Source organism: Mixophyes fleayi, chromosome 4, assembly GCF_038048845.1.
Source record: "Mixophyes fleayi isolate aMixFle1 chromosome 4, aMixFle1.hap1, whole genome shotgun sequence".
Lineage (NCBI taxonomy): Eukaryota > Metazoa > Chordata > Amphibia > Anura > Limnodynastidae > Mixophyes > Mixophyes fleayi.
Genome location: NC_134405.1, coordinates 194,006,942 through 194,026,332, shown reverse-complemented (window position 1 = coordinate 194,026,332; position 19,391 = coordinate 194,006,942). Strand labels below are relative to the sequence as shown.

The window sequence follows — 19,391 nt, the reverse complement described above, 5'->3', positions numbered from 1 at the left end:
GCAGACTACTATACAAGTGTAAGGAAAGTTAACATCCCCACACTAAATCAAATGTTCTTTCAAAAACTTGTACTTATATAGATATTTCTAAATCACTAGTAATGATCTATATTATACACTGTATGGCACATGAAGTAGTAATATTTGGATTAGTCAATTTCATACAAATAATGAGTGTATCCAATGTGTAGTTGACATTTAAATCATTTTCATATTTGTTTAAAAGCGAAGTAAAAGCAAACTAATACAGTCACTATTAGCAATTATGAATAATAATTTATTTTAATTCCATCTCCACAGTTATATCTAGCTACATGACTTATGCCAACACAAATTGTGGCAAAGTTGCCCACTGACACTTGACTTGGACAAATACATTTGTAGATACATAATCCATGTACATCATCTCAATCCAACACATTTCTGAAGTATAAGAAGAGATGTGGTACATTACAAACTTTTTCTTTATGTATTCCAATAACCAGGTATATAAAACTGTTTATTTTGGTATTAACTGTATGTTATCAGTAAAGTAGAAAAAAAATAAACTAGATAAATAAATCGAAATTTCAACATACAATAGATACATTATAGTAATAAATCAAATGGCTTTTTTTCAAGTTTAATTTTTTTCTAAAAATGAACAATGTAATAACTTCATAAATAATTCAGTATTAATAAAGAAAGTAGTTATATATGAAAAGAAAATGTAAAATTGCCAAATAGGTTTGCTTACAAAAGAGAAACTATAAACTGTCACAAAATATATAAAATGCCACATTGAACGAGGCAACCGCACTCTACCTAAAAAGGTAGCCTACTCCTTGACAGCCCTACTCAAACAGTAGTGACTGATAAAAAGGCATTATGTACTCTAGCTCCATCAGGAGACTTTTCTCCGTGTGTCATTAGTTCTTGGATTGTCATCCAGTTGTCCAAAATCTTTTTGTTACGCTTTTTCATCATTTTTTTGTGACTCAGTTCAATTATGCTAACTTCCTTTTTGCTTTCACTGCCACTCTGTGGGCTTTCTTTAAGACACTCCAACCTACTGCGCATCATGAATTCTCTCCTCCTTCTCTGCTCCTTTGCTCTCATAAGGTGCTGTTTTCTCTCCTCTTTACTCCAGTAACGCCCCATTTTCATTTCACTCATGGTATCATCATCTGTGGTCATTCCACTCCTCTCTTCCTTGATTTTTAAGGCACGCTCTTTTAGAAGCTTGTCTCTTACTGGCCTTTTAGTGATGTACCTTGTACCATCACTTCTTATTTTTACTTTCCATTCCATCCTTGGCTCTGATGACCTTTGTGACTCTTTGCACATTGTTACCAGATTTAGATGACTTTGTGCATACTCCACTGCTGATTTCTGTTGGATGAGTTGCATGTAACTTTGATAATGTCTTGCATGGACTGGTACATTTCCATATCTATATGTTGAGCTATGGTAAGGCGAAAGGTAAGGAATTTCCTCAGTGCTTTGCTTCCTGTAGTTTGAGAATGTACTGCATTCTAACATATTTCCTTGGCTTGATGTACCAAGGGTCTGCTCATTGGTGTTAGATTTGGTTGGGGTGTTTTCAATGCTGCTTAGTCCAGATGACAAATGGTTTGTTACAATAGTGCTTCGGAGATTTTTATGGTTTGTGATACTAATTATTCTTTGAAGAGAACTGTCTGGGGATCTGTCTACAGTCAGAGGTGTGCTTCTACAACTTTCAGCTGTATTATAAGCACTAGAGCTGTCCTTATCAGATCGCTCTGTATGTTCTCTGATATTCCCCAGTTTACCTCTCTGTAGTTCTACGCTGGTGTTATAACTGCAGATTTCATCATCATGAATTTCCCAACTCTCTCCGCATTGATTATTAACACTTTGGCTTCGGTGGGCCTGCATAATACTCTGGCATTCAAGTTCAATATTTCTCAGTTCTTCATTCAAAAGTTGTAACTCATGTTCCACTCCGCCATGCTCTGTTCTGCTACATTCAATTGTGCTGCTAGAGTAGTACAGATCATACTCTCCTCGGTTGCGGATTTGGCACTTGAGCTCTAGCAACTGTCGAAACCTATCACATTCCTCTTCTTGATTGATAGATGGATCAGAATCTATGTATTCCCCCGAAGCAAAACTTTCATTACACTGTAGTTCAGTACTTCCTAATGTAACCTGACTCTGACTTAGCTGTGCATTTCTCAACAGACATATACTGTTGTGATCTTTAACTTTATTTTCCATCTCTGAGCTCTCATCGTGGTGCTGACTTTCATCAGTGGGTCCTACACCGCTGTCTTTTTCATGGTTATTGGATGATGAAGTTGCTGTGTCAGTTGTAGCATCTTCCTCTTCTGGCTTTTTCTGCTGAATAAAAGAAAATATTTTTATTAAATTGTTATAGAGTTTTGCAAGCTAGGCAATATTAACTAGAGCATGGCATTGTGTTGTTAAAGGAAAATGGAATTTACAAATTTACTGCTAACAAAAGTGCTTACACAACTAATATTTCCTGATTTTTATATTTTGTACACAACGAAGAAGGTATGTATTTTGGAGTATTTTCAATATGTTTCCTTTTTCATAAAATACCAGACAATATAAACCAGCATCTTACAAAAATACACTGAGAATAAATATTCTCAAAATAACAAAATAACATGAACTAATCATTCCTTTTTATGTATGTCACATAAATATTAGTATTTCTCACAAAAGTTATTAGAATGTCTTTAGTAAGTAAACCATGGAAAACCGTTGGTAGTCTAGAGAGTTTAAAAAAATAATTATACTGTGAAATAAGAATAATTAATAATGATTATATATTAAATAATTATAATTATATATATATATATATGTGCATAATTACATTTTTAGAAAATGTAACAGTCAGACATGCACCTTCCCTATTAAAAATCATCAAACCAAGCATTTTTATAACGATAGATAATACAGTGCACATTCTAGTGATAAAATACAGAGACCATTCCCGTGACCTCTATAAAATACAGAGAGCATTCTTGAGACCTCTATACAATACGGAGAATATTCTGGTTAACTCTATAGAATACAGAGAGGATTCTTCTAACCTCTGTCCAATAGAGATGACATTCTAGTGATCTCTATACAATACAGAGAGAATTCTCATTATCTTTATACACTACAGAGAAACTTGTAGAGACCTATATACAATATAGATAAAATTGTAGTGACACTCCTCAGACTACTCAACCCCTCATCTTCTGCACATATCTGTGCTTATTCTTGCTGTATTGGCTACTACTCATATTATGGTCACCTTCCTATTACCGATCATTACCCATTGGTGGAACTACTACCAATATTATATGTATGCATATATATATATATATATATATATATATATATATATATATATATATTTTTATATATATATATATATATATATATATATATATATATATATATATATATATTGGCTGTTTAATCATATGTACCTGTTGTGCTTCATTAGCTATGTATTGCGTTGTTTCATTTTGTTGTTCTTCTAGCATTTGCATGTTCAACTCTTCCAAGAATTCATTCCTTTCATCATCCAGCCAGCCTTCATCCAGCTGTAAAGAATACATTAGAACATTACATTAGCACTAACACATGGTAATATGATGTATGCCCTAATAGTAAGGCCTGGCCATTCCTTTCATCATAATGACTCTTTTGAAATACAAGCTTTTTATACTTTGCTTTACACCAAAATAAGAATGGTAACATATTCATTACCAATACCTTTCATCCTGCACATAAACAATAAAACTAATTTGTTGATAATCTTCAAGCTCTCCTAACATTATGAAAAGGATATAAGTAGCAATAAACAGTTGTAAATGTCTGTGTGCAGAGCGGTTACCTTGCTGGTGTCAGATACAGGGCAGGATGTTGCTTTGGAGAAAACTACTTATATTCAGCATTATTTGAAATGTTCACATGAAAGCTAATTGTGCTGGAAGATGATGAAATCATTTCAATGCCAGAAATAGGTTTGGCCTGGAATCAGTGGAAAATTTGCTACCGTCGTATATATCACATGGATATTTAAGGGATGTGCATAAAATGTGTATCAAATGGGAGAAATATTTTGCACAATATGTTTTTCTAGCTGTGAAACACTGAGAAAAAGTTGAGTTAACATTTTGCTCATCTTTCTTTCGCAGACAACAATAAGACTATAGTTTAGTCAGGCTCATCATGGCTATTGTCTTCATATGCTGCATCTTGTGATCTAACAACACAGGCGTTAGCCCCCTACCTTCTCCCCCTGTTAGAGCCTGCTGGTATAGACACCATACTGAGTGGATATAGTGGGGGATGCAAAAAGGGAAATGGGAATGTTTGTAAGAGATTGATGAGAGAAACACTTTCAAAATTAAGTCCTAGGGAGACAATTGACTAGAGCTGGGTGCACATGATCCATAACTGGGCAATTGAGACAAAAGAGACAAGGGGTAGAGGTCAAAAGCACATGCGCAGACACAAGAAAGTGAGGAACAAACTTATGATGCAGGCAGAGTAGACACAAAACAATGAAGCAAAATGCAAATGAAGGAGGAGAGGACAAAGGAGGGAGACTTGGGGAAAAGGAGATAGGAGGGCAGGGAAGAATGAGTGAGGGAGTAGAATGCTTTCTGAATTGTATATAATGTTATTTCGTATTGCAGAAAATTTTGCTTGATTCCTTCCGACTTCACTCGGAACTTATAGAAATCTTGCTCTCAGATTATTGCCTTAAGTGTACCTCCTATCTCACCTTTGAGTTTAATCCTTTAGGTTTTGACATAACACTTGGTTCAATATTAGAGCCCTTCTATCACAAAGCCAGCCAGCAGATATTGGGACTAGGGTTAGTGACAGCCACCAGAGTTCTGAGAGGAACACTTAATGGGCTAAATGTATTATGCTGCGATTTCTGCAAGTTGCCAATATTCGGTGACTTTGCAGGGCAAATTTAAAACGTCAATGTCTTTAAAGGCAAAACTTGCCTTGCAAAACCCACGGCATAATACATGTACCGCCATGACTTAGTTGCGCCAGTGGATGAGACAGGAGGTGTTTTTATGTTTTGTGTCTTCATTTTATTTCAAATCTGGCATGAAAGTAAAAAACTGCTCAAATATCAGGGTATCCATTAATTTATATTGCATATTTATGAACATATGCGAGCTAACTTGACTTTGACTTGATAAGTGCATTGATTGACAAGTTATAGTTTCTCACTGCAATTACCTCTTATTTAATGTTGTAATGTTGTAATGTTGTTCCGTATTATGGTGCACTATACGGTACACTGAGATCTTTTTCATCTGTATTGATTATCTTAATGACAAAACACATTATGCTTGTCACATAAAAGTGCCTGTAAACAAGCTGTTACCAGGTTACATCTGCATTTAAGAAATCATTTGAATTATATAACATGAGCACAATGTATAAGAACTTTAATATTAGGTCTATGTTGTGAATGACTTCATTGTTGTGTGACATATTAAATTGTTGTACTTATTATAGTACTTTTTTTTTTTTAATATTACACACTGAAGGCTTATTTATTCTAGATGTAATACTCCCCAACCGCCACATTGGTTTGCACTGTATTTTTTAAGGGTGACAAGTAGTGTCTCATTATCAGAACTGCCTTTCTCTATAAAAGGGTTTACTTTAAATGACGGGTTCATTTTCGTGACCCGCATTCATCTTATTCATGTTTTCCTTATTTTCTGTTAAACACAATGCATACCTCTTATCCTTGCGTTTAATCTTATATTGTGCTTTTTAGTAAACAAATGAAAAGATGCACATGCAGTTCAAACATTTTCAGCTTCTCGAACGTTCCAATCTCTTTTTTATTTGTGATCTGACGCAACCATTTTTTAGGGTAACATGTATTTTTATTTTGCTTTGTTGCTAACACTGAATTGATATGTTGTTGTTAGTGCTACAGCTGTTATTTTCATTGAATGATGGATTTCCAAACTTGAAAAGAACATAATTTCAACTGTATTCGGACAAAAAAGGTCAACACACAGTAAGTAATCATTTTAACAGAGAACATTAAACATTGCCTTATTGTATTTACCCATATATTTCTACTAACCGGTAAATCCGGCCTGGCAACCAACAGGACAATTTTCCTGCATTCATCACTGGAAAGTAATGCCACAGCCTCCTCTCTATTCTGGATATCTTGTCCATTAATCTAGAGAAACAAATGAAAACTGAAAATTAGTTTCTATTTTTACAAATGAGCCGACAATAAGGGCAAATATCTGTTCATTTCTGGGAAGTGTATGGACAGCAACACTCAATGCCAGCTCATCGTCAGCTCTTAGTTGTAAATGCCTTCACTCAATTACGCGCTATAAGAATAGTATTGATCGGTGAAGGATGCCGAGCATCAGAGGAAGCAGTTATGTTCATAAATGTCCAAGCTGTGCCCCAGTAACATACATCTAGCAACACAATTAACCAGCCTCTGACAGGTGACGTTCATCTTTCTCCGTTCAGAGTAATGGAAGTGTCACTCTGAGATAATAGTGCTGGTGGAAGGAAGAACAGCAGCGCTACTGCTAGAATCAGTCTTCACACAGCCAATTAGAGAGTTACACTATTATCTCTCATGAGGCAATATGTAATTCAGTTTCATCAGTCTACAATCCTGTACAACAATTTCAAATACATAGAAACCCAGAAAATATAACAAAGCAATTCCCATTCCAAATGTAACTTTATTTTGGCTGTACTACAACACATAACCAGCTACATAAATTAAACAAAAATAATTGGATGACTATAACATAAATGCTGTCAATTGTAGAAATAATTAACATTAAAATAAGGAAACACTTTAACTTTTAACTTAGTGAGACTTACTTTTTCTATATCTATATTGTAATTTCATGCATGGGTAAGAAAAGAAATGTATGTTCCTGCTGATTTTAAAGAGACCCTTGCACCATTTATGTAACTAGAAATTCAGCATCATGATTCATGGACTAAGGAGGTCTGTGAATCAAACATGTACATGATGAAATATCAGTGCTCTCTTCAGCAGAGAAAGAGACCCAATTATAATAATGAACGTCCCAGGAGATTAGTTAAAAAATGTTCTCTTTGGGAAAAAAAAAATCCCCTACATGCATAGTTTTTCATAATTACAACCAATTTCATGTAAGGGCATTTCATTTCAGATGCTCCTCTGTCAGCTAAGCAGCCTGCTTATGTACAGATATAAATATGATTTGGTTTCATTGCAGTTTTTCTGTTAATACTCTAGAGTGGAGTGAAGAACTCACCAGCAAGCAATGCATGTCTGTACATATTTTAAAATGACCAATTATGCATCTTATTTGTTTGATTACAAATCAAAAAATGTTTGATTACCTTTACTAGGGCATTGCCACAACCACCGAGCCACGAAAAGACCTTAGTAAGTCCAAGGTAAGGATCACGGATCAAGGATCACAAAACAGTAGGTTTACATTTAGGCATGTGACTAATATTTACATAATTGATTAGGAACCAAAAATTTAGGACTCTATTGAGTTACAACCCAGAATTCTCTATGCTTTACAAATTTCTCTTTCTTATTTTAAACTGGAGCCCAAGTGTGCCAGAGGGCCCCATGAGTCACTTGATATAACAGGCTGAAATTAACTATTTTAGGACTTCCACTATCCAGGAATCATTAGGAAGCATTACTGTGGGCTACCTAACCAAATTCTCCCTTTTGCCCCCTTTATTAAAAGTCCCTTAGCAACCCCTAACCCCTCTATTCATATCCTTTTCTATGTATTGTGCTTTTCATAGGACAATACTGTGTATTTGCCACTAGAAAGTGTAAACTTAGGATGTTTGCTTTGCTACAGATTCGACCAATATTAACATAGTTAGCATTTGGCATGAAAAAATTCCTCCGGAGTGGCTTTTAAGCATTGTAAAAAATCTTAATGATATCTGAGTGTCCTGGTTTACAAACATTGCTCTAGACATTGGGGAAGCATGTGACATGTGCATCCTGGTCTGTGGATTGCCAGAAAAAGTGTCATAGAATTGATATGTCTGGCTGAAAAACGCATTGGTTTAACATGTCAAACAAAATTAAGAGACTTAAATGAATGGCTGTAAATAACAATGCAGCCTTTACCATCTTATGAAAAAGTGTAAATTAAATACTGCATTAATAGGGGCATTCTATTACTTACATGTTTTATTCAGTTGTTTTGCAAAGCAAAATCTGCTATAAGTGAGCCATTTTATTGGTTATATTATGGGTTATTAGGTCTTAAAAAAAGGAATATTGTAATATGTACAATGTATTTACCAAATTCTAGAGGGGTAGTAAATCAGCCCTTTAGACATAAAAAATAAAGATAGAAAAAGGGGGGGGGAGAGATCTCCCTTTTTGGCCACATTACATTAATGTGATCTTTGTTCTGTTATCTTTTACCAAAATGAGTAATGATTGTACTCCCACTCGTATCACCCCATCGCAGCCCTGTCTGCAAGCATACATGCTTCAGGAGATGCTATCCTTCCTCAGCAGACTAGATTTTCACTTTCTAGACCACACAAGCAGATGGATAAATATTGTGTATGTGAGCACTAAAATTTAATGTGTGTAACGTGTGTAATTGAAGATCAGTACTAGATCAGAAAACTATCTCATAGGTCCTGTGGCTCTCAAAAGACTGCTGATTTTTAGGAATGATACTGGCATGAGTGCATGTTACATTTTTGCTTCTGTGAAAAAAATGCCACTTGTCTGGGCTTAATTTCCAATAGGTAGACACCAAAGCTTTTATCACTAATGTATTTGTTACTTGCCCAGACATAAAAATAACGCCTATAAACATATAATGTGCTTAATAGATAGATGATAAAGGTGCTCATAATCCAATACTTAAGCTCACTTCAGCCACTGAGTACACTATCTGAGGAAATTGTATGTATGGTGTCTCGGAAAACATTGTAAATTACAGTGCTTTAGATTCCAGCATTGGTGAGTCGATATAGTTGTGCTACACAAAACATGCAACACGGGATTTCTGCATTATACATAAGTAAAAAGATGATTATAAATATACATTGTTTTTGAATGTTTCATATTTATATTTGGTACAAGGATAGTTAGGAAGTTCTTATATGTGGATATATAGCATTTTTACTACATATAAATGAATGCTGGCCTAGCAGGAGTCTGTCAGGATCCGCTGTAATACAAGCTACAGATGACAGGCGGAATAGCACCATTAATACTGACAACTGCATTGTAATTTACTGAAATCAGCACTTTGTTAAAGGTCATGTCAACTAGGACTAAAAAACCTCATCTGTAAGAAGCATCTGTTTATAAGGCCCTCACTGCTACCTACCTTTGAACATGCAGATTTTGTTTCTCTGCTGGTGCTTCAAATAGTCCTATCTTGTTTGCATGTTTAACAACTTCAGTTTCGTAATCTCATAATTCTACATTATCCAACTCATCGACTTTGGCGTCACCCCCCCGCGATCCTAACGTCACCAACTCATTGACTTCAGCTTTCTTCTTTTGTTACCCCAGCCAAGTAGTTCTCCCCTGGGGGCAACCAGCACTATGACAATTTGCTCATACCTCATCATGGACCATGTTAGGGTAGAGCTTTGGTGCCTCACTGCTACTATAGTGCCAGGCGTCATCCATCATCCTTTATGTGTGTCAAACAAGAACATGAAAACTGAACAGATTTTCATCTTCAAGGTGACCTGTAAACCCTGAGTAGAGCTTCCATACATCTAAACAAAATAATGCAAAACACCCATTTATCACGTAGTTTGCATAAAACTTAACAGCCACCCTATGTTTTATTGTAGGTGCCAAACAAACTAAATCAGTGATAGGAAGTTTCATAATTGACCTTTTAAATCAGGGGTTTTAGGATTTAGACTTTTGGAAAAATAAAAATAAATCAAATGTAAAGGAACACTAAAGTTGTAAAATGAACCAAACATGATTCAGCCCTCTTGGAAGTATACACTCTATGATATTCTAGTCTCTAGGGCAATGGTTCCCAAACTTTCTCAGCTCGGGGCACCCTTAGGGTCACCATAATTTTTCCAAGGCACCCCTAAGCAAAAATAATTACCGGGTAGTCCCGTTTTTTAAGTAGTTGGGTCAAAATGACGTAAGATGTATTTAGACACCTTCACCATCACATTGTGTCATATCACTCTGTATCCCCTTTGCCATCTCACACCCTGTGTCCCCCTCTTCGCCATCTCACACCCTGTGTCCCCCTCTTCGCCATCTCACACCCTGTGTCCCCCTCTTCGCCATCTCAGACCCTGTGTCCCCCTCTTCGCCACCTCACACCCTGTGTCCCCCTTTTCGCCAGCTCACACTCTGTGTCCCTCTTCATCAGCTCACACTCTGACCCCCCTTCAGCATCTCTCCCTGTCCCCTTCCTTCAGCATCTCTCTCTGTCCCCCTCCTTCAGTGTCTCTCTATCCCCCTCCTTTACCTCCTTTAGTGTCTCTCTCTGCCCTCCTCCTTCAGTGTCTCTCTGTCCCCCTCCTTCAGTGTCTCTCTGTCCCCCTCCTTCAGCATCTCTCTGTCCCCCTTCTTCAGCGTCTCTCTGTCCCCCTCGTTCAGCGTCTCTCTGCCCTCCTCCTTCAGCGTCTCTCTGCCCTCCTCCTTCAGCGTATCTGTCCCCCTCCTTCAGTGTCTCTTTGTCCCCCTCCTTCAGCGTTTCTCTGTCCCCCTCCCTCAGCGTCTCTCTGTCTCCCTCCTTCAGTGTCTCTCTCTGCCCTCCTCCTTCAGTGTCTCTCTATCCCCCTCTTTCAGTGTCTCTCTGCCCTCCTTCTTCAGTGTCTCTCTCTATCCCCCTCCTGCAGTGTCTCTCTCTTCCCTCCTCCTTCAGTGTCTCTCTCTGTCCCCCCCTTCAGCGCATCTCTGTCCCCCCCATCAGTGTCTCTCTGTCCCCCTTCAGCCTCTCTCTGTCCCCCTTCAGCCTCTCTGTGTCCCCCTTCAGCATCTCTGTGTCCCCCTTCAGTGTCTCTATGTCCCCCTTCAGCCACTCTGTGTCCCCCTTCAGCGTAGCTCTGTCCCCTTCAGCCTCTCTGTGTCCCCTTCAGCCTCTCTGTGTCTCCCTTCAGTGTCTCTCTGTCCCCTTCAGCCTCTCTGTGTCTCTCTTCAGTGTCTCTCTGTGTCCCCCTTTAGTGTCTCTCAGTGCCCCCCTTCAGTGTCTCTCTGTCCCCTTCAGCCTCTCTGTGTCTCCCTTCAGTGTCTCTCTGTCCCCTTCAGTGTCTCTCTGTCCCCTTCAGCCTCTCTCTGTCCCCTTCAGTGTCTCTCAGTACCCCCCTTCAGTGTCTCTTTGTCCCCTTCAGTGTCTCTCTGTGTCTCCCTTCAGTGTCTCTCTGTCCCCTTCAGTGTCTCTCTGTCCCCTTCAGCCTCTCTCTGTCCCCTTCAGTGTCTCTCTGTCCCCTTCAGCCTCTCTCTGTCCCCTTCAGTGTCTCTAAGTGCCCCCCTTCAGTGTCTCTCTGTCCCCTTCAGCCTCTCTATGTCCCCTTCAGCATCTCTGTGGCCCCCTTCAGCCTCTCTGTGTCCCCCTTCAGTGTCTCTCTGTCCCCTTCAGCCTCTCTGTGTCTCCCTTCAGTGTCTCTCTGTCCCCTTCAGCCTCTCTCTGTCCCCTTCAGTGTCTCTGTGCCCCCCTTCACTCCCCTTTACTTACCTTCTTCCCTGATGTCTTCTCTGCTGCTGCTCCTCACTGAGTGTCAGTGAGGAGGAGGATCCGGAGCTGGATGATGGGTAAGTTTTTTTTGTTTGGTTTTTTTTTTTTTTTTTCTAGGGCGATCGTGGCACCCCTGTGACAGCGCCGCGGTACCCCAGGGAGCCGTGGCACACAGTTTGGGAACCGCCACTCTAGGTGGTAAATGTATCAAGCTGCGGGTTTGTAAAAGTGGAGATGTTGCATATAGCAACCAATCATATTCTGGGACCTGATTCATTAAGGATCTTAACTTAAGAAACTTCTTATTTCAGTCTCCTGGACAAAACCATGTTACAATGCAAGGGGTGCAAATTAGTATTTTGATTTGCACATAAGTTAAATACTGACTATCAACTTTAAATTTCAGTGTACAAATAAGCTATCAAGTATATAATATTTAAGACACCTCAATAAGATTGCAGAGTTCAAGGAGGAGCTATTAAAGTTATAAAGTTATTCTGAGAAAGGGAAGGTAAAAAAATGGAACTGCATTAAATGGTGGACTGTGTAAACATACTTAAGATGTATCCTTTAAAATTAAAATTAAGATTACATGTTCCTTCATTAGTGAGTTTGATCCTTTCTCCTTTCTGTACAAAAAAATTGCACTGCCGATTTTAGCTAACTGTTAGTGAGCACAGGGAAGAAATAGCAACTGCTTCCTGGCATTCTATGGTGCAGATTAAAGTGAGAAAAAATCCCTCAAGGTGTCTACAGAACACCTCACGCAGAAGTTTTTTCAGAAATCTCACTAATTTTTTTTTGCGCCCCATAGAGGTGTAAGCAAACATGAGCATTCATTTTTACCATACAACCGGTAAAAAATGCGCGGCCGCAATGTTCCTCAGAACATCGCGACCAATTGCATCTGCTCCTATGTGTTTCTCTTCACCATTCAGCTTCTATTACCTCTCAATGTAAAGCTGGCCATACACCTTACAATCCAATTATTAGATCATGGCATTTTTTTTATTGAATTGTTAAAGAATCAACAAGTGTGTGGGTGACAATTACTTCAATACAACCCAATGTAGATGGTAAAAATCAATAATCTGTTCATATTAATGTTTCATTTCAAAGCAATTATTCCAAAGATGAATGAATTAAAGTCTATCAATCCAACAACTACCTTACAATGGGCGTACATTGCATCCATGCATGATTTTATTTTTAATCTGACAGAGAAGAAAAATTGGTCCTGAACAAATGAGTAAGAATAGAATATAATACTCATCATAGAAAAAACTAAAATCTAGTTGTGTGCTGAAAGCAATTTACCTGCCCCTCTACTGTTTTCAGCCTAAAGCTGTGTAAGAAGACACTATTAAAAGCCAACCTATAATATTTTATACAGTAGGGGCACCAAATACAGTACTCCATATGAAATTATTTCAATGCCCAATCAAACAATATGTTAAATATGACCTCAAAGGGGCTCAGCTGTCAAAGCTATTGGTTAGTCTGTAGAGAGTTGTGTATTTATTTTATGTACGCAAACAATAGTTCCTATGATAGTTCCTATGAAAAAAATCCCTTTTATCATAAAGAAATGGGATCATAGACAAGTATTTAAGAAAGTTGTCCCACTACAAATTAGATTAGCTTCAACAAAGTATGCATGCATGTATAGATTGACATAATTAGTAGGTTGCCAGTTTGCCACTACTCAACTGGTCTAGAATAACATTTAAATAATTGATGGTATACTGCTGATATACCATATGAGAAGGACTCATGTTCTTCAATTTGTATATCAAGTTTTCTTATTTCAGTAATACCTTATCCAAATTGCCATTTGATTGATTTCTTGCATACAGGAAGCAGCATGGACATTTTGGAACATAAAGTCCCCTTCATTTCTATTGTAAAGGAAAGTTGTGATTATATGTTCATGTGAAACATATGCATTAATGAGTGTTTTGACAGTTGGCATATATAGCCAAGCCTTACAGCCGCCTCATTTAAAATAAATGTTTTATAATGATGGAAGCCAAGAAACTGCCTTTGTTTCAAAGCAGCCCTGCGCTTTCTAAATTAGTCTATGCTGCCAGAAATAATATTGAACAAACATATAGTTTAACTACATCACACAAAATAGAATATTTGAGGTATGTATTTGAATTGGTAAGGTTGATATGCTCTCTGTAGGCCACAGACTGGGGTTGAAAGTGTATATATTAGAAAAGTTATCAGTATGTGGTGTCCTAATCTTTTTTGATAATAGACAGGTTGATAAGTCTTAAAAACCCAAATGATATCAGGGGCGCACGCAGGATTTTTAAGGGGGGGTCTCCCCCTCAAAAAAAAACATAGAGAGAGCTGCTGCGCATGCCGCCGTGCACGTGCAGCAGCTCCATTTTGGCGGCACTGAACAGCAGCCGCGGCGCTGTTAAAGAAGCGTCCGCGGCAGTGCTGAATTGTACTACAATACAGCACCGCCGTGGACGATTCTTTGACAGTGCCGCAGCTGCTGTATAGTACAGTGCCGCTATGTAGGGACACTTTTCTTTGCAGAGGGAAGGGGTTTCTGGAGAACCAGAAACCCCCCCTGCGTGCGCCCCTGGATATAGATTTTAAATGTAGCATAATAACTATGTGTTTGATTCAGTGGTACTGAATACTTGAATGATTTCTATATATAGTAATGGTTTATTTGGGGTCCTCACCAAATCATATACTGGCAAACAACTTTAAGTACTATAATATGCAATAAAAAGTATGCAAAAAGAACATCGTTTTAGGTATTTATTAGGGCAAAGTTCTTTGTATAAGATTAAAAAAAATTCTAAATAGTACTAAAACTATGTTTTCATTAAATCAGAACTAAATAAAAATAAAATGAATCTATATTACTGGAATGTGTGTGCTTGTCAAAAGTCTACTGTGTGGAGCAATTGTTTACTTTTTCATTTCTGATGTAATTAAATTGTGCTTGAATTATATATTAATGTGAACACACATTAATACAATTGTCTCGTAAGGAAACTAGAAAAATTGTATAATGTGTGGCCAGCTTAACAGAAGTTTTTGGGTGATCTCCATTGCATTGCTGCAGTGGAACAGCTTAGCAGTTGATTGGTGGAGAGAAAACAGAGAATGTTAGGGATGACCTTTATTTCCTCACTGACTGCCCATGTAAGGCAGCAGACAGTTATATGACACCCATTCCCCAACTAAACAGATGGTTGTGTACTTGTCAATCTTACTGTTTACAAACACAGCACCCCAGAGAAATGCATTTTGGAGGGTATTGGCGAATATTGCAGATGGCATAGGCTACCCTGCTACATGGTTACAATCTATTGGACTGAACATTCATGTAGAATGCATAGTACTTTCTGGGTGTCCATGCTCTTGGACATTTGAAATTTTTACGTGCCTGATAGCCACTGTCAGGACAAATACATGTTTCACCCAAAATCTGCTTACATCTTTGTAAACATTGGGGATCATGCTGAGTTGGGCTTATGACTCTTTGTTTAGTGCCAAATATGCACTGTGCTTGCCTACAAAAAGTTGTATGCATACGGCCATATCCAACAGTTGTGCTACCTTACACTTGAAGAGGCACAAAGAGGGAATGCAGACCAAGTACAGTAAGGACATGTTTGCATACTGGCTAACTGAGACAGACCTGTATGAAGGAGCATATACGCTCATCAGCAACTGAATCACTTGCGGGTACCTGTGGGCTGGTTCATATATATATATATATATATATATATATATATATTATTACCATTTATTTATATAGCGCCACTAATTCCGCAGCGGTGTACAGAGCACTCACTCACATCAGTCCCTTCCCCATTGGGGCTTACAGTCTAAATTCCCTAACACACACACACACACAGACAGACTAGGGTAAATTTGTTAGCAGCCAATTAACCTACCAGTATGCAACTGGTTTCCTCCCACACTCTGGTTACCACTTCTGGTTAGCAGAAGTGCTAACCACTTAGCTACCGTGCTGCCCAAATATATATATTTATATATATATATATATATATATATATATATATATATATATATATAATATATAGTATATATATATATATATATATATATATATATATATACTGATAATGACTGTTGCCAGCACTAGCTAGCCGCTTCTGATTGACTGATTGCGGATGAAACACCTCTGAAGCAGATAGGTACTTTCTTCATTGGTCATGTATATATTATATAATTTTGTGGGCGTATGTTAAAATTGAATGTTTTGCTACTTCCATTCGATTATACCTGCTGTATTAGATTGAGGGGAGGGGGGTTTATGTAAATCTAGCCTAATAGCGAATACTTTTTCTGTTATCAAAACAACTTTTCTTGTGTTTATAACCTGGTTGGGTGTAAGTGTATCTAGATGTAAGTATGCCTGACATAAACCTGGTGCATAAGCGGCTGGTGCAGAGCCTGATGCAGATAAGTGTACATACAAGATTTTTACGTGCAGTTTTTAAGAACTTCCTTTTTTAATGCATATGCATCCAACTCATCATGCGTCCCACTGTGTCTGGTAAAAATATACACTAGCGGTATCCCAGCACACTATGGACCTCATTTAGAGTCCGACGCAAAGTCCGTTTTAGGCGCATCTAACCAAAAAACACTACCACGCATGTGTAGAAAGCCCCAAATCCGCCTGCATCTTAGACGCAATTAACACTTGCGACAGCTTGGGACTCACTACGAGAGAATGGGAGGTACGCGGAATTGTGAAGGCGTGACCATGCAAATACATCCTAGTCGCAGTGAGGCGCAGACGCAACACACGTCAAAACAGGGCTAGAGCTGTGCGGCAGGAATTAGGTGGCGCAAGCAGTTAGCTAGCTGCAGGAACTGCTCTCAGCTCGATAGGGTATTAAGAGTGGGACGCAAATGGGGTTGCTTGCCACTCGTAATACCCTACCAAGCTGCGGCACACTCCCACTCCTACACTTCTTAAACAGACTTTACGTCCAACTCTAAATGAGGTCCTATAAGTGTATGGCTGCGCAGGGTGACTTTACCATGACGCAGGTATAAATATTCACATAATTTTTTAAAGACAAATTACAGACTGACCTGCAAAATCCTGTCTCCTTCTCGAATGCGTCCATCCCTTGCTGCAATACTATTTGGATCAATCTAAATGAAAAAGGAAGAGAAATGTTAACTATTAAGGCTACACACTATTAACTGCTTACATTTTCTTACACCCATGAGCTATCATACAGCTTAATCTTTAGGTGAATCTGAAGCCATATAAATGACTTTAAAGCTGTATAGGTTAAGACATGTCCTTAGTAAATTTAACAAATTCAACCCTGAATTTAATCCAACACTTAAATGGAATGGTCACCAGTCTACAGATTTCCCTTACATTCAACTATGCAGTCTCTTGATAATGAATTGAATGCTGCAGTTGCCAGCCCTTTGCTTTGTCCTTTTATGATTGGCTGTCTCAGCTGACAGTCGAGTGAGATAGCCAATTACAAAACAGTATGTAAGGGGATATTCACAGGGATAAAAATTGTAAAGGGACATTAAGGCATGAAGTCAGATAAATGTGAAGCTCGTTGGACAGCCTCTTTAAAGAAAACAAATCAAATTAATATCTTGCTACCAAACATTGTGGAGATTCTTAATGAATGTCATAAATTTATAAATATTCTATACATGGGAGAATACGACTATAAAAACCATCCTTTTTTATATAACTGTTTACATGACATGTACTGTCCATGCAGTGCTATTCATAAATTAAAGCTACATAAACGGGCATATTTTAAAAAACAAACATCTAGATCTATATTGCAAAATGTCTTTATATCCTTTGTTAACTAAGCCTATAAGGTGCAAATCTGCTTTTGTACCACTTCAAAGAAATATTATTAAATATCCTGCAATTGTTATTGTCGATATATTAAGATAAATCTTGACAGCTATGAAGGGCTCTTGAGCTGTCCAAATGTTTAATATTTCTGTAATGAATAATGATCCAGTGTCCAGAGTGGGAACACTATCTATCACCTTCAGTTGATGGTTATCCTAAGCCATTTATTTGGCAATGTCATGCCACAAGCTATTTTTCAAAACACCTCAAGTGTAGCACTTGCTTTAGGTTACATTTTATATAAAATGTTCAATATTCTTTTTAATAATAGCCTGCCACCAAAAGAATAAACCAGAGTCTGTTGTATAATGGCAAAAGATAATTTAATTATAGAGAATTTGAAAACACTATAGTAGCTTGCCCAGTAGAGGTACCTTTGGCTGATTAAAATGAAATAATGATTCTATGCTCAAGCCAGAAAAAAAGAAAAAAAAATGAAAGAAAGATGATATATTTTTGCACAGCATTATTTATTATATTTATATAAGGGCAAGATATGGTAAAAGCCTATGTCTAATTATTGCTTTAATCAAATATGGATATGAAGTCTGACTGAAGATATTTAGTTGTGCATATTATATAGGGCTACTCAAATTTGGAAGTACAAAAAATAGTGGCATATTCTGGTATACTGAATATAAATAGTAAAAACAATTAGTATTGCATTCCACAGTTGTATGCCGACTGTATACTATCCACTATCAAAGGGCAGATTGTCAGTGAACACTTCTGGCCTGTGCTGAGCCCTGGAAACTACATATTGAAACAATTTTTACCCAGCAGAATAGCAGAGGTACATTACCCATCATATCTGGCTTATTAATAGAGTTAATCATCCAAATATGTCTGCTACTGGGGGATACGACCCACTGACCAATAAGAAGCCAGTATCCTCTTGGTCCAAAGCGACACACTCCGCATGGCTATACATTCTGCGCCGCCACATCATGAAATGAATTAGGATCAAAGATATTGAAGATATCCTCAACAAGCAATTGCTACGAGATTGGTCTGGTTAAGTGAGCTCTGTTTTGTACAGTTTTTTCCTCCTATAACAATATCTTCTTACCACCAGTCAATTCATTTAATTTGTATATGCAGAATCTGGGCCAATTGTATTGCAGATCCTATCATTTTTCTGTAGCCCAGAACAAACATATGATCTCGCTCACTCTGTATACCTTGCCTCCTTTCTCTCCTCTATACTTACCTCACTGACATATATTCCCGTATCCTCTTCATCATCTGTCCTGTAGCAGACAGTTAGGCCCAGTCTATCCTGATTATTTAGACGACATAGTTCAACTTCCTGAAAAAGGAAAAACATAACAATAAAACATTATTTTGGACTTTTACTCGAAATCCTGAGACCCATTTATTACATTTCAATAAAATGTGACCCTAACTAATGCTCTAAGTCTTATCTATACAAAGGCAGAGTTTATACATCTAAATAAAGCTCATAGATTGTAAGTTTGCAGGCAGGACCTTCTTACCTCTCTGTCTGCATTACTCAGTATTGTTGTATCACTGTTTGTTCCCAAATGTAAAGCACTATGGAATTTGCTGGTGCTATATAAATAAATAATGATGATGATGATGATAAAGCTCCTGTACTGCATCTTGCAGCATCTCTCTAGAATAAATTATGACAGGGATAAAATAAACATGGCCCATAACGGGTAAAATTCACAGAATGTGTTTGCTGTTTCTAATTGAAGAGATTTAACACGTATGAA

The 19,391-nt window shown here is 37.7% G+C and overlaps 1 protein-coding gene across 2 annotated transcripts in view; it reads right to left on the bottom strand.

The window, feature by feature from the left end:
- Nucleotides 1-615: 615 nt before the first annotated feature.
- The window catches only part of PDZRN4 (PDZ domain containing ring finger 4), a 117,754-nt gene continuing 98,978 nt past the window's right edge, over nucleotides 616-19,391 (bottom strand). Inside the window, exons 4-8 of one of the 2 annotated variants that reach the window (XM_075209057.1) lie at nucleotides 18,863-18,961; nucleotides 16,842-16,904; nucleotides 6,125-6,226; nucleotides 3,474-3,590; nucleotides 616-2,364 (exon numbers count right to left, since the gene is read on the bottom strand). In XM_075209057.1, coding sequence (XP_075065158.1) covers nucleotides 838-2,364; nucleotides 3,474-3,590; nucleotides 6,125-6,226; nucleotides 16,842-16,904; nucleotides 18,863-18,961 — 1,908 coding nt within the window. In that variant the 3' untranslated portion in view covers nucleotides 616-837. The remainder of the gene's footprint in view (nucleotides 2,365-3,473; nucleotides 3,591-6,124; nucleotides 6,227-16,841; nucleotides 16,905-18,862; nucleotides 18,962-19,391) is intronic. The other variant, XM_075209058.1, reaches the window with a different exon arrangement.